At 44.7% G+C, this 13,155-nt stretch overlaps 1 protein-coding gene across 3 annotated transcripts in view; it reads right to left on the reverse strand.

Moving 5' to 3' along the window:
• Positions 1-13,155, reverse strand: part of PARM1 (prostate androgen-regulated mucin-like protein 1) — a 112,649-nt gene that overhangs the window by 6,228 nt on the left and 93,266 nt on the right. For 2 of the 3 annotated variants that reach the window (XM_047856615.1, XM_047856616.1), the window contains one exon: positions 11,351-11,429. In XM_047856615.1, coding sequence (XP_047712571.1) covers positions 11,351-11,429 — 79 coding nt within the window. Of the gene's footprint in view, positions 1-11,350; positions 11,430-13,155 lie in introns of those variants that run through there. The other variant, XM_047856618.1, reaches the window with a different exon arrangement.

Raw genomic sequence — 13,155 nt, forward strand, 5'->3', positions numbered from 1 at the left:
AATGTTCCACCGTGTGCTTTGTTTCCCCTAACGGCCCACACTCATTTCTGTAGGTGTGAGAAGGAAAGAGACCAGGAATAACACACCGTTGGATCTGATGGACAGGGATTAAGGGAGGCCAGTTTTGGTAAACAAGGTCACAGGCCATGCGTCGCCAACACCTCCCCCACACTTAACACCTCCAGCCTCAAACAAATCCTTCAATGGGACGGTTGAGAAATGGAAGCTATAGAATGAACTAGTAAAAACCTCAGGATTATAGGACTGGAGCTCAGCCTAGATTTCAGCATGACTTACTGTTGCACGCCTGGCCAACATCTACCTAATAAACTTGCTCCGATATTGATAGGGTACTCCTGCCTCGCCTTTGTATGGTAATATAACGTCTCGCAGCATTTTACATCTACCATATAATTTTATTCCCATAAAGTATCAGTTGGGTCAATAGATGCATGTCCTTGAATATGTTTTTAAACCCCTGTTTATTCATCTATAAAATGGAGAAACTTAAAATGTGTTCGAGCTGGTGGGAGGACTAAATGAGGTAATGCATATAAAAGGCCTGGCACATAGTAAATGCACAGTAAATGTTGGCCAGTATCGCTGTTTAATTTTTATTATAATGAAACTTACACAAGCACACGGCAAATAGTGGAAAAGGGCACTGAGTGAAAAGCAAGCCTCCTTCCCACCAAGAACTCCTGAAACTACACTCCAGGCATAGTTAAAAAACCCGTTTCTGATATTATTTTGAATTAAAAAAAAAATATTGTGCTGGAGTGGGGCCAGAGGATTAAAACTCTCTCAGTCATCAGGTTTTACTGCTTATCGTTATTTTCAGGCAAGACTATTTGATCAGAGCCTCCCTGAACCTGCTGTTTTATAAGAGACATTCACGACATCAATACTAGGAAAATAAAAGCAAAAGATAGATCTTTACTTTCATTTTTCTTTGCTTTCTCATTTGAATGAACAGGGAGTTGAATAAATTACCAATAAATGAGGAAAGTGAAGCAAGAGATAGAGATAAGCCATAGGTGGGAATGTACTGAACTTGTAGCTTGTTTCAATATATTAACAAGGCTAAACAAGAAGAATTGGGTGTGCTGGGATCCCAGCCAGGTTTGGATAAATCGTATAATACTGTAGAGAGAGAAAGACAAACACATTTGTGTGTGTGTGTGTGTGTGAGAGAGAGAGAGAGAGAGAGAGAGAAGAAAAGAGAGAGAGGGATAAGAGGAGAACAATGACCCTTTTAAACTATCTCTCTAGGTCAGAACTTCTTAGATCATGCACGTTTTAGATGGAAATCGGGAGGCTTCAGATCGGTACTCGTGGCGTCCAAGAGGTGAAAACAATCTCACTTTCAAGATTAGGAAGGTGAGGCTTAAGAAACCTACTCGACTCTGTCCACGTGATTTAATGGTAGAGCTGGTATTGAAACCTGGTCTCCTGGCCCTGTTCTGCAACACTGCTTCACCTAATTTCACTCCAAATAGCAGTCTGTACGAATGTCACCGCTGTCAGGTCGAGGCGGTTTTCTTTACTCAACTTCATGAAGACTGGTACCATTCAACATAGCTGCATTTTCTAACTGCTGTGCTTTGGCTCCCTTAGATGGTAAACCTCTTGGGGGCAGCCTACGTCTTACCTTCCTTTGAATTTTCTGGACATCTAGTATGTTGCTCTTACTGCGGTGGCTCTTTCATAAATATTTGATGACGAGTGCTTACATCAGGTACAGATAAATAGTGTATATGGAGTTTGCTTGGTCGATACCAGCAGGGATTAGTCTGGCCCGTGGCAATTCATCGTGCAGTGTAACCGCGGCAAAGTGAAAATATTATTAAAGAATACAAAGGGTCAAAGCCATCACTTTGACCTTAATTGTAAGGAAAGGAAAGAGAAGTATAGCTAAATTTCTCTCATGCAGTGATGTGGCTTCAAAGCACCCAGCACCGTGCTCACAGGCCCTGTGAATCAACGGCACTCTGCTGTCAGTGCCCTTTTGCGGTACCGTATGGTTTAGGGAGCTAACAGCAGAACCCGGGGAGGACAAAACAGGGAGTGATTTATGTTAAGCCCTGGCTTCGCGGCTTCCTTCTCATATGGCTTGGCTCTAACAGGAAGCAGCCCTTCCTACTCCCCTCCTCCCTAACTGCTGATGCCTTGTGACAACTGGTACCTGTGGTGGTGACGTTTGTGGTTTGAGGCCTTTTCCACAACTGCAAAATGGTACCTATTTTAAGACAACTGTAGCATCAGTACTTAACAGAACTCCATTGTCTTTGAAAATGAATGAGGTGTTTTACTTGTGCTGAAACAAACTTATTTTAGATCTACCCTATGACCCAGCAATAGCACTGCTAGGAATTTGCCCAAGGGATACAAGAGTGCTGATGCATAGGGGCACTTGTATCCCAATGTTTATAGCAGCATTTTCAACAATAGCCAAATTATGGAAAGAGCCTAAATGTCCATCAACTGATGAACGGATAAATTAATTGTGGTTTATATACACAATGGAGTACTACAGGGCAATGAGAAAGAACGAAATATGGCCCTTTGTAGCAACGTGGATGGAACTGGAGAGTGTTATGCTAAGTGAAAGAAGTCATACAGAGAAAGACAGATACTGTATGTTTTCACTCTTATGTGGATCCTGAGAAACTGAACAGAAGACTGTGGAGGAGGGGAAGGAAAAAAAAAGTTAGAGAGGGAGGGAGGCAAACCATAACAGACTCTTAAAAACTGAGAACAAACTGAGGGTCGATGGGGGGTGGGAGGGAGGGGAGGGTGGCTGATGGGTATTGAGGAGGGCACCTGTTGGGATGAGCACTGGGTGCCGTATGGAAACCAATTTGACAATAAATTTCATATTAAAAAAAAAAGGAAAGAAAACACCTTCCCCTTTGTAAGAATCAACCCCAGTTCTCAATGAAGGGTCCAGCTTTGTTTATTGTGACACCTCCCAAAGTTCTCACCTCTTTAGTCGAGGAGTGAGTCTTGCCATTCAATTGTTAGCTCTTATTATGTGCTAAGAAGAAGAGATGTAAAGATGAAAAAGAATGGCTTAGTGTTGGGAAAACACAGCCTAATCTGCAGCTCATTAGTCATTGGTAATTAAGCCTTCAGACTCTTATCATCCATTTGCAAAGCCAGTTCCACTGTCTCCTTTGTTTCTGTTGGTGGCTTTCTCTGATTGTCATTTCCCTGGCTGGCTCCTTTTGTTTCAGTAGTCACTGAAACCTTACGATCTATTAGGCCCGATTCTGGAGCTGGGAGAACGGCCACGATCCCTGTCCTAAGGGACTTTACAATCTCCTGGGGGCCGACACAATAAATAAGACATGAAAAATAATAGGACGAATGGTAATATGTGCAACAGAAGACAACAAAGCAATGAAGGGGAATGAGGAGTTCCAAACGTGAGGTGGGGACTGTAACCACGAATATGGTTGGTGATCAGAAAAGGTCTCACTAAAATGACATTTGAACGGACAGGTAAACCAGGTGTGGGATGGACCATGTGAAGGCCCGCCAGGAACTGCACAGGCAGAGAGAACAGGAGTGCAGAGGCTCTGAGGAAGGAGCAAACAACACATCTGTGTGGTAGCTACTGAACTACGATTGTTTCAAAATAAATTATTTATTGGAATGATTTTGGATTTATAGAAAAAATGCAAGGATGGTACAAAGAATTCACATATGGCCCCCACCCAGCTTCCCTTGATATTGACCTCTTATTTAGCCATGGTGCATTTGCCGAAACTAGGGAATTAGCATTGTCAGCTATAGTTTTGGAGCCGAGAAAAACTGTGACTCTTAGGGGTAGATTTATTTGCCCACAGTTCCTGAAGCAAGTTAGTGGCAGAATGAGTATTCTAATTTAGGAATCAGTTTCTGCCTTTCTACTAAAATCCCAATAATGGAAACATTCCAAACATTGATTTTCAAGGTATTCTTCCCATGTTCTGGGTTTCTTTTAAAGAGCAGCTATTTTAAATTTATCTTTAAGTAACGACCTCTACTGGGGCACATGGGTGGCTCAGTCAGTTGAGTGTTCAACTCTGGTCATGATCTCAGAGTAGTGGGATCCAGCCCCACATCGGGCTCCACACTGAGCATGGAACCCACTTGGGATTCTCTCTCTCTCTCTCTCTCTCTCTCTCTCTCTTTCTCTCTCTCGCTCTGCACATGCTCTCTTGCCCACCACTTGCACATGCTCTCTCTAAAATAAAATTTTTTTAAAAAATAACCTTTACTTTGAAGGAGTAGATGAAATTTATTTTTTATTTTAAAATTATCCGCCAGTATCATACTGGCAGGCTCTCATCACTTGTTTATTGGTAAACAAGTTCAGAGTCAGGAGGTCACTAACGAAGTGTATGGTTTAATAGATTCCCAGAGCTTCCCCTCCTCTAAATCTAGTTTCCCTTTATTTGGAATAAATGAACACTGCCCACCGCACCCTAAACTTTCCTACCCAGAATTATTCACTCAGCCAGGAACTGTTTATAAAACAATTATGCCAAGGGCTTTCTATCCTTCTAGTGGAGGAGCCCGACCAAGAATACAATGATTCCAGGACAGGGAACGGAGTGGTACAAAGGAGAGGTGTGCAGCTAGGAACTCACCCTGGAGAGGGTGGGAGGGAGGCTTCCCAGAGAGAGTCTCTTTTGAGATAGACAGCCTGGAATTAGGCAGATAAAAAAGAGGTGAGCCAAGCACCTGTGCCGGAGGGATCAACCTGTCCAAAGTAGCCAAGACATGAACCAGCGGGGGCACTGTATCTAGAATGTGTGTGTCTGGTGTGTTGGGAGACGGGGGTAGATCAGGGTCACTCAAAGTATGGTTCTCACACCCAGCGGCACTGGCCTCACCTGTGAGCTGCCACATGGAATCAGAACCTATGGGGACCAGCCCCAGGAAACCACGGTGGCGCTTTTTTTGTTTTTGTTTTGCGGGGGGAATGTCTTGAAATTTATTTATTCTAAAGACCCATGAATAACAGATATAGGAACGGGGACAATGGTCACAAGGAAGACACTTGAAGAAGAAAAAGCGATGAAATGATTATATAAATGAGTTCAGATAGAAATACAAATTTTTCCAATCATAAACATTTTTATAGATTGGTAATTTCTTTTCTTTCTTTTTTAAGTTTAGTTATTTGAGAGAAAGAAAGATAAAGAGAGACAGCAAGCATGAGTGGGGGAGGGACAGAGAGAGGAGAGAGAGAATCCTAAGCAGGCTCCACACTGTCAGTGTGGAGCCTGACACGGGGCTCGATCCCATGAACCATGAGCTCATGACCTGAGCCGAAATCAAGAGTCAGACGCTTAACTGAGCCACACAGGCACCCCTAGATTGCTATTTTCTAATCTTACATGTTTTCTCAGATTGGTATTAGCCTATAGGTGGATTAAATTGGTTGCTAAGCTTAAATATGCTGATTTAGAACATGACAATGAGCTGCCTAATGTCCATCAAAGGCTTTTTTCCTGTTTAGCAGACAGACAAGGAGCGCCTAACTTTGCTTAGATAAGCCATGGACACATCCTGGGGATAAAATACAGGGTACTAAATTAATTTTCATTTTCATTTAAGACCGACTTCCTTCATGAAGACTCTGTCTAGTATCACCTCTGAACATCTTCCCCTTTTTTTGAACTTCCGCCAAATAAGGTTGAACATTACTAAACTGGGTTTAGGGGAACATTTAGGAGGCATTGCTAACATTGCTGGGCAATCACATGAAAAGGAACCGTGTTTTTAATCCCCCCCCCCCCATTGATTCTTATGCACATTAAAATCTCAGAACCACCGAGGTACAGAATCAAGTCAGTCAGACTTACAGAATGCCAAAAGCTGATCTGAAAAAAGTCAACCCGCAAGTAACAGATTCTAGAAGACCTTAGACTTTATGGCTGGGCCCTACTCTTCAAACCTACCAAATCCAAAAAGAATCCCGTTGTATAAAATGTGGCCACTGAAAGACTTTAAGCAAGACAGGTGACTTCTAAGAGAATGCCCTGTCGTGTCTCTAAATCAAGATCACATTTATTTTTGTGACGGGAACAGCCCCTGTTGTCCGTGTGGGTTACCCACACCTAATTATAGCAGCATCCACATTGCTGGCGATAGCAGATACGGTCTCCTGCACAGGGGATTATCTCGTGGCAGAACAGCTTTGAGCCAATTTAAACACAGCAAACCCGACTTACCTCGTTCTTCAATCATCACTAATTAAAGCCACCCTTCTGCAAGAGGCAGGCAGGGCTCTTGCTTCCTTTTAAAGTTGCAAACAGGCCCTGAGATCAAGAGTGCTCAGAGATGGTTTCTGTTTATGAACATGTAACGTGGATGCAACCGCACGGGCGTTTAGAAGAAGCACAACTGAAACCGCCAAGTGGAACACGGAAGTCTGTACATCGGCGTGTAATTGGAAAACGGAGCTGCTGTGTCATCTTCCCCCCTCTCCTCTCTCCTCTCCTTTGAATCCCTGCCTACTCAATGGGACTGTTGGCTGCTACCGTTCTACCAAGCACCTAAGTAGTAAGCGCTGCATTAACAACCATTACAGTGACAGGACGTCGTCCTTCCATCGTGCTCACCTTGAACCCGGTGCTGAAGGTTTCTCTCTGGTACAATTTAATCCTCATACCAATTCCGAGCTAGGTATTAGGTATTAGTAGTAGTTAGGTAGTTGTATTACCTAACCTGAGTTAGGTATTAGTACTATACTACTGATATAAATATAACTATATACGGTTATAGAACACAAAACTGATCACAAAGTGCGTAATACATTTGCCCTAGAGCACATGTTCTTAACCACCCTGCTGCACTGTCTTTGCAGGTGCCGTACGTTCATCACTCCATTTCATCTTCAAAAGAACCTTGAAAGAAGGGTGTTATCCACTCGATGTTTGCAGATGAAGAAATTCAGGATCAGGGAGGTTATCATTTGTCCAAGGCCACTTAAATAGTAAGTAAAAGGGTCAGTGCTGAACTTGACCGCAAAGCCCATGTTCCTCCCTCCACACGATGCCACTGCAAGCTAAAATGCGGGGTCGGAAATAGAGAAGAGCCCTGGAAGGTTCAGGGCAGCTCATTTTTACGTCGCTTCCAAAAGTGACTTAGATTACAGAAAGGGATGGTTCCCTACGCGGGGGGTATTGTGACAAAACTAGAGGTCACGGGTCCCTGAAGAACAGGAGTGTGGAAAGAGATGGCTGAATTTACCAACGCCTTCAGAGAGAATTAAGATTTAGGAAAAGGGGCAACTACTGAGCCACCACTAGCAGAGCTGACAGGACGTGCCCCTCGTCTGGTTGTGAGGCTGCCCTTTGAGGCAGACACTTCTTTTGCATTTGCAGGGACACTGGCTGGGCCAGGGTGATAGCCTGTGGTCACACGCCAACAACTAATGGTTCCCTCATGGGCTGTGATTTCAGTCACTTTCCGCCCAAGCCAAGTGAGCTGAAAGACCACAGAAAACAGACCGCTTGTCATGTTCTATTTCTCAGAAATCGGGGATGATAGAAATGGAATAAACTTCCAGCCAAGGAAAAACACGCCCTTAGGTACACACACACACATGCATGCACACAGGCAGGCCCCCATGCACACACGCACACGCACGTACACACACACATTTGTCGACTTAGCCAAATGTATTTTTGATGAATGATCAGTGGGGCTTTCCAAGAATCTGGCAAAACAACACTTGAAGCACTTTTAGCCCAGCCTTAAGATGCACGAGGGCTCTTAACCTCCTTATGTTATCATTTTGCCAAAATAATTAACAGAGCAGCAGAAAGGGGTTTTCCTTAGGGGGTTTCTAAAGAGGGGTCTGATCACTTTACCCATCCTTAAATGTGTCGTCCCAAAGATAAATAACAACCTCAAACCTATACCACTGGGGCTTTTCTACATTTAAGATGGAGGGCCTACACGGGGAGGGAAGCCATGACGAATTCAGTGTAATCATTCACTGAGTTCACCTCATGTTGAGAATGCCCGGAGAAGATACACTTTAAATTTTTAAAATAAAACGTGATGCAATTTTCATCAGCACTCATTAGAACCAATTTTTATGACCTGCTAGCAAAATATTCCAAACACAGTACATTCTGCGATGGGAGCACTGTGCCTCATCACTGATGGGACCCCAGTGCTAGAAGGGTAACTGGCACACCGCTAATGCTCACAAACTAGAATGCACCTGTTCCGCTGAGAGCCCTTCCCGCTGACAACTTTGATGATGATGGTGATGATGATGGCAGTGCTAGGTACCTGGGAAGCAAGGTCCATTAATTTTCCCAACAATGCTACCAAGTAGTTAATACCGTGGCCCTTATTTTTACGGGGGAGGGAGAAGTGAGGGCTCGTGAAGCTCCATGACATTTTCAGGTCACACCAGAGCCTGTTAAGAAGTGGTAGAGTGTGGATGCAAACCGAGGTCTCCCTGCTTCTGGAGTCTGAATTTTTTTTTTAAGGTTATTTATTGATTTTGAGAGAGAGAGAGAGAGACAGAGGACATGAGTGGGGAAGGGGCAGAGAGAGAGAAAGAGAGAGATTCCCAAGCAGGCTCCACACTGTCAGCACAGAGGCCGATGTGGGGCTCGAACCCATGAACTGTGAAATCACGACCTGAGCCGAGGTCAAGAGCCAGACCCCTAACCGACTGGGCCACCCAGGAGCCCCTGGAGTCTAATTTTTAATCATGGTTCTAGACTGCCTGTCAGTAGTCAGTGGTTTGAGACAGTAATCTTGAATTCTCGCCTAGAGTCAAGATGAAGAGTCTTTAGATTCTTTCAAGATCCTTTTTGGCAAGTGCATGGCAAGAGGAGAGTGTTTTATTTCACTCCACATTCCAGTGGACGTCACAATTTTTGTGACACAGCCCTTAAGAAACTCACCACTGTGACAACAGAATGGTTCTCAAATTTACCCGTAAGTTCCTTTTCTGCCTCCTCCCACCCCAACACGGAGAAACTGGCTACAAAGAGGGAATGAGGTCCCCAGACTAGTTCATAAAAGCCAACTTAACTCAGAATTAAAATGGTGTATCTGCAGTGATAAACTAGTAAGGAAACCAGCTGGAAAAGAGTACCATTTAGTAAGATATAATTCATAAAGTTAAGTTTTCTGGTCAAGGAAATACAGACTTAATGGAGAAAAAGATTTTTTAAACTACGAAGGAGACAAAGATGCTTTTATAAAGGCTTTTAGACACAGGTGACGCTGGCCCTTTAATTCCAATTTCTCTTTGAAACCTGGCTTTCCTGTGCTTTGTACCTTAGATACAGGTGATAGTACCAGGTGCTCTCATATTTAACACCATCGTTCGATTGATCCTGTGCACAATTTAGAACAAAAGGTGGAGGGAGATAACAGGGCAAGAGGAGCGGAAGGGCACCTGGGTGGCTCAGTCGGTTAAGCGTCCTGAGTTTGGCTCAGGTCACGATCTCAGTTTGTGAGTTTGAGCCCCATACTGGGCTCTGTGCTGACTGTGTGGAGCCCGCTTGGGATTCCGTCTCCCTCTCTCTCTCTCTCTCTCTCTCTCTGCCCCTCCCCTGTGCTCTCTCTTTCTCTCTCAAAAATGAATAAATTAACATTTTTAAAAAAAGGGAAAGAGGCGGGAGAGTTGGTGAGTGTTGGTTTGGGCTGGGGTGGCCAGGGGAAATGAGACAGGGCAGCCACGGAGACGTGTGAAGTGTGATAGAGATGATAAATGAAGTCCGTGAGATCCACGGAGGCAAGCAGGCCAGGAGGGAAGCCCCGGATGTGCGCCTCTTGAGGAAGAAGCATAGCTGAGGAGAAGAAAAACCAGTGAGGAGTGTACATGTGTGTGTACAGCAGTGCCTGAGTGACTAGGTATTCTTTTTTATTTTTTTTTTAAATTTTTTAACATTTGCTTATTATTGAGAGACAGAGAGAGACAGAGCATGAGCATGGGAGAGGCAGAGAGAGGGGGAGACACAGGATCCGAAGCAGGCTCCAGGCTCTGAGCTGTCAGCACAGAGCCTGACGCGGGGCACGAACTCACGAACTGCGAGATCGTGACCTGAGCCAAAGTCGGATGCTCAACAGTGCGTCTAGACAGTGATTAACAGCCAGGACAAAAGTAATGAGGCACTTAGATAGTAAAGAACAAGGGCACCAAACTGGAAAGGAAGCCTTCTGGAAGATGTGATGTGAAAGCTCTGCATGAGAGGCAGCTAGAAGAAAAGCCTTCAGGGAGGGGGACCAGCCAGAGCCAAGGGCCTGGAGAGAAAAAGAGCCTGGCATAGTCTATAAGAATTGGGCAGCCAGCCAGCGCACCTGTGGCTCTGTGGTTAGGAGGGAGACGTGTGATGAGTGAGAAGAGGTAAGGCAGGCCCCGCAAATGACCTTGAAGGTCAAGCTGAAGGGTTAGAACTTAACTCTCAGTGCAGGGGGAAGCCACTGGGGGCTTTTAAGGGAGGGAGCACCAGGGCCACCATAAAGATGGCTCCAGCTGTTGAGAAGAGAATGGGTTGGAGGTCAGAGAGGGGCTGTTCTCACCATGGCTGCACGTGCCCTTCTGTCCCTTATTAGAGGCACCAACAGACTGGCATGGCGAATAAGACTGTTGCTTGCCATGAGGCATGTTTTCGCCGTGAGGACCCTCGGTGTAAGTCACGTGGTTTTGAGCCGTTGGGATTTCACAAAGCAGGAGACAACAAAAGTGGGCGCTCATAGTCTACTGCAACTTTCTATTTGACTAGGGCAAGTAAAACCTCAGCTACCATCGGTGATCACCTGCATTTCATAAAAGAGGAGATATTTTGAAACCAAAGATAGAAGGGCATAATCTCAGCGGGGAAAACCCCATTTTGTACAGAATACACTACACTTTCCGTGTATTTTCAACATTTTTGCTTTAGAACCCGTGAAAACCTCCTTATCGACCGGGTACACAGCCACTCATCAGTGTTCCGTACGTCGATATTCAGGAACCACTGAGCTCACGCCTCTACCCACTTCACAAGTCAGGAACCTGAGGTCCAGGAGGCAAGTGGCCTTCTCAGGGTAAAGGGGGTAGTTAAGGGCAGAGGGCCAAGGCTTCAGCCTCCTGACTACAGGTTCATTCTTGTCCCGTTATGTCATCATGCCGTGTATTTATTCTGCTTATTTATTCTGCTTTGGCAACATTCAGATACTGTACCATCTATTCCGGTCCAATGTGTAGTGCACCGGCCACTTTTACTTCCCTGCCAGGATTTCCAAGAACTAAGTACGTATCAGGAAACAAGCACTCAGCAATTCAGCTCTAATGGAATCCTTTTCTTCATAAAGAAGAAAGTGTGGTGTGTCTCACCTGATCTTCAGATACGCTGCAACTCCGAACACCAACAATACGACGGCAATGACAGTCACCGTAATGGCGGCGATGCTGCCTGTGGAGGAGGAGAGGCACAGAGAGAGATGAAGGAAGGGCATTCGTTTCAGATCAGTCTGCACAGAAGTCAGAGCTAGCATGAAACCCAGGATCTTAATTCTGTCACCAAAATGCTTCTCATTCTAGGAGAGATTTGTTAAATGACCAACACTATTAAGACCTTTTGGCTGGTCCGGAGTTCCGGAAATAAGTCAACAGTAACATTTTTTGCTTTAAGGATGACACAACCTGTTGCTGTTGCTATTGGTGTTTGCGGGGATTTTCGGGGACTCTTGGTCTCAAATCTCCTGACACCCTGTTTCCTTCTTCTATACACTCGGGCTCCTCTTTATATCCCTTGTGAAATCTTGGGAGGCTTAGGGTGTTTTATTCAAGGGTCACTACAAAGTAATGTGGTTGGTTTTTAAATAAGCCAGACCCACACAGCCGGATCAGTAGTGTCTGCTTCAAAAGGATCACCTTGGTAGGAGAAGCACTCATTTTAACGATGCCATCGGATCATGTTTTAAAACTCCTTCTTGGAAAGTGTGTCAAACTTTCATCCTTGAAAGGTGAATTCGGTTTTGTGGAGAGTAAAGTCAAGTTTGGTGTAAAAATAAGGTCAAGTCTGATAGGTAACACCACTTTCTGTGTATAGAAATAACCAGATGTAATTATAAAGTAACATGAACGTTTCATTGTGTAGTTTGAAATCTGGCTCCAAAGGCAACTATTAATGAGCAGCTAAAAAACCCTTTGAGCACGTAGCCTTATGAGAATAGCCACACTGCTTCCAAGTATTACGACTTTGGAGCACAATGCTCTTTTTGTGTGAGTTTTGGATTGTGATGTATATACTTCAGTTTTGTTTCACCTGGGAAATGCCAAGAATCAATTGGGCTCTTGTCCCCTAATAATTAAAGTGACTTTTTTTCGATGCTAAAGCTGGTGTTAGGGACCCCATCAGTCTACTGAGAAACTATTTACCACTGCAACCAATGCATGGGGCCCTTCGTCACACTGGAAAGAGCATCAGGGATCGGGAGTCCGAATATGTAGATCCAAGTGTGGCCCCATCGCGGTTAGCTGCATATGTAGCACGGGTTATTTAGGTAACACCGACTTGGCATGCCCATCACCTGCAGCAACCGAGAAAGAAGAGCTGCTCCACACCCCACACAACTTGAGGAGGGATTAAATGAGGAGCCATGCGCGCCAAGCCCAAGTCTTATCCAAAGCGTACCGTCCTGCACCGGTCCAGTATCTGTCGTGTACTGGACCTCAAAGGTGATGGATTTGCCCCACGCTTTTGGAGATTTACCGTTTGTAGGTTATTTTGCCATTTCTCCTTTTATTCCTTTCCCTCTCTTATGAATGCCTTTTGCATATTGTTCTTATTAGACCTTTCCACCAAAGGAATTAGAGCAGAGCTAAGAAGCAAATCAGTCTACTTACTTAACTCTTTATTAACTCCCCAAAAGCTCTGGGTGAAAGAAGGCTACATCAAACATCCACGCGCTGCTGGTTATGTCTCTCAAAGGGAGCCAAGGAGGTCCGCTGCTAACCCTGAGGCTAAGACCAGAGCTTGACGTGTCTACACAGACTGACCACATTCCACCGTTTCAGAGTTGCCACACGTGTGGACGCTCACATGCCTACCTCCTTGTTCCTGGAATCCTTCAGAGCCAGCTTAGTACAATTATCAGGTTAATCCTTTTCCCCTTGTTACTACTGTAAAGATAGAA

The sequence above is a fragment of the Prionailurus viverrinus genome, chromosome B1 (assembly GCF_022837055.1).
Source record: "Prionailurus viverrinus isolate Anna chromosome B1, UM_Priviv_1.0, whole genome shotgun sequence".
Classification (NCBI taxonomy): Eukaryota; Metazoa; Chordata; class Mammalia; order Carnivora; family Felidae; genus Prionailurus; species Prionailurus viverrinus.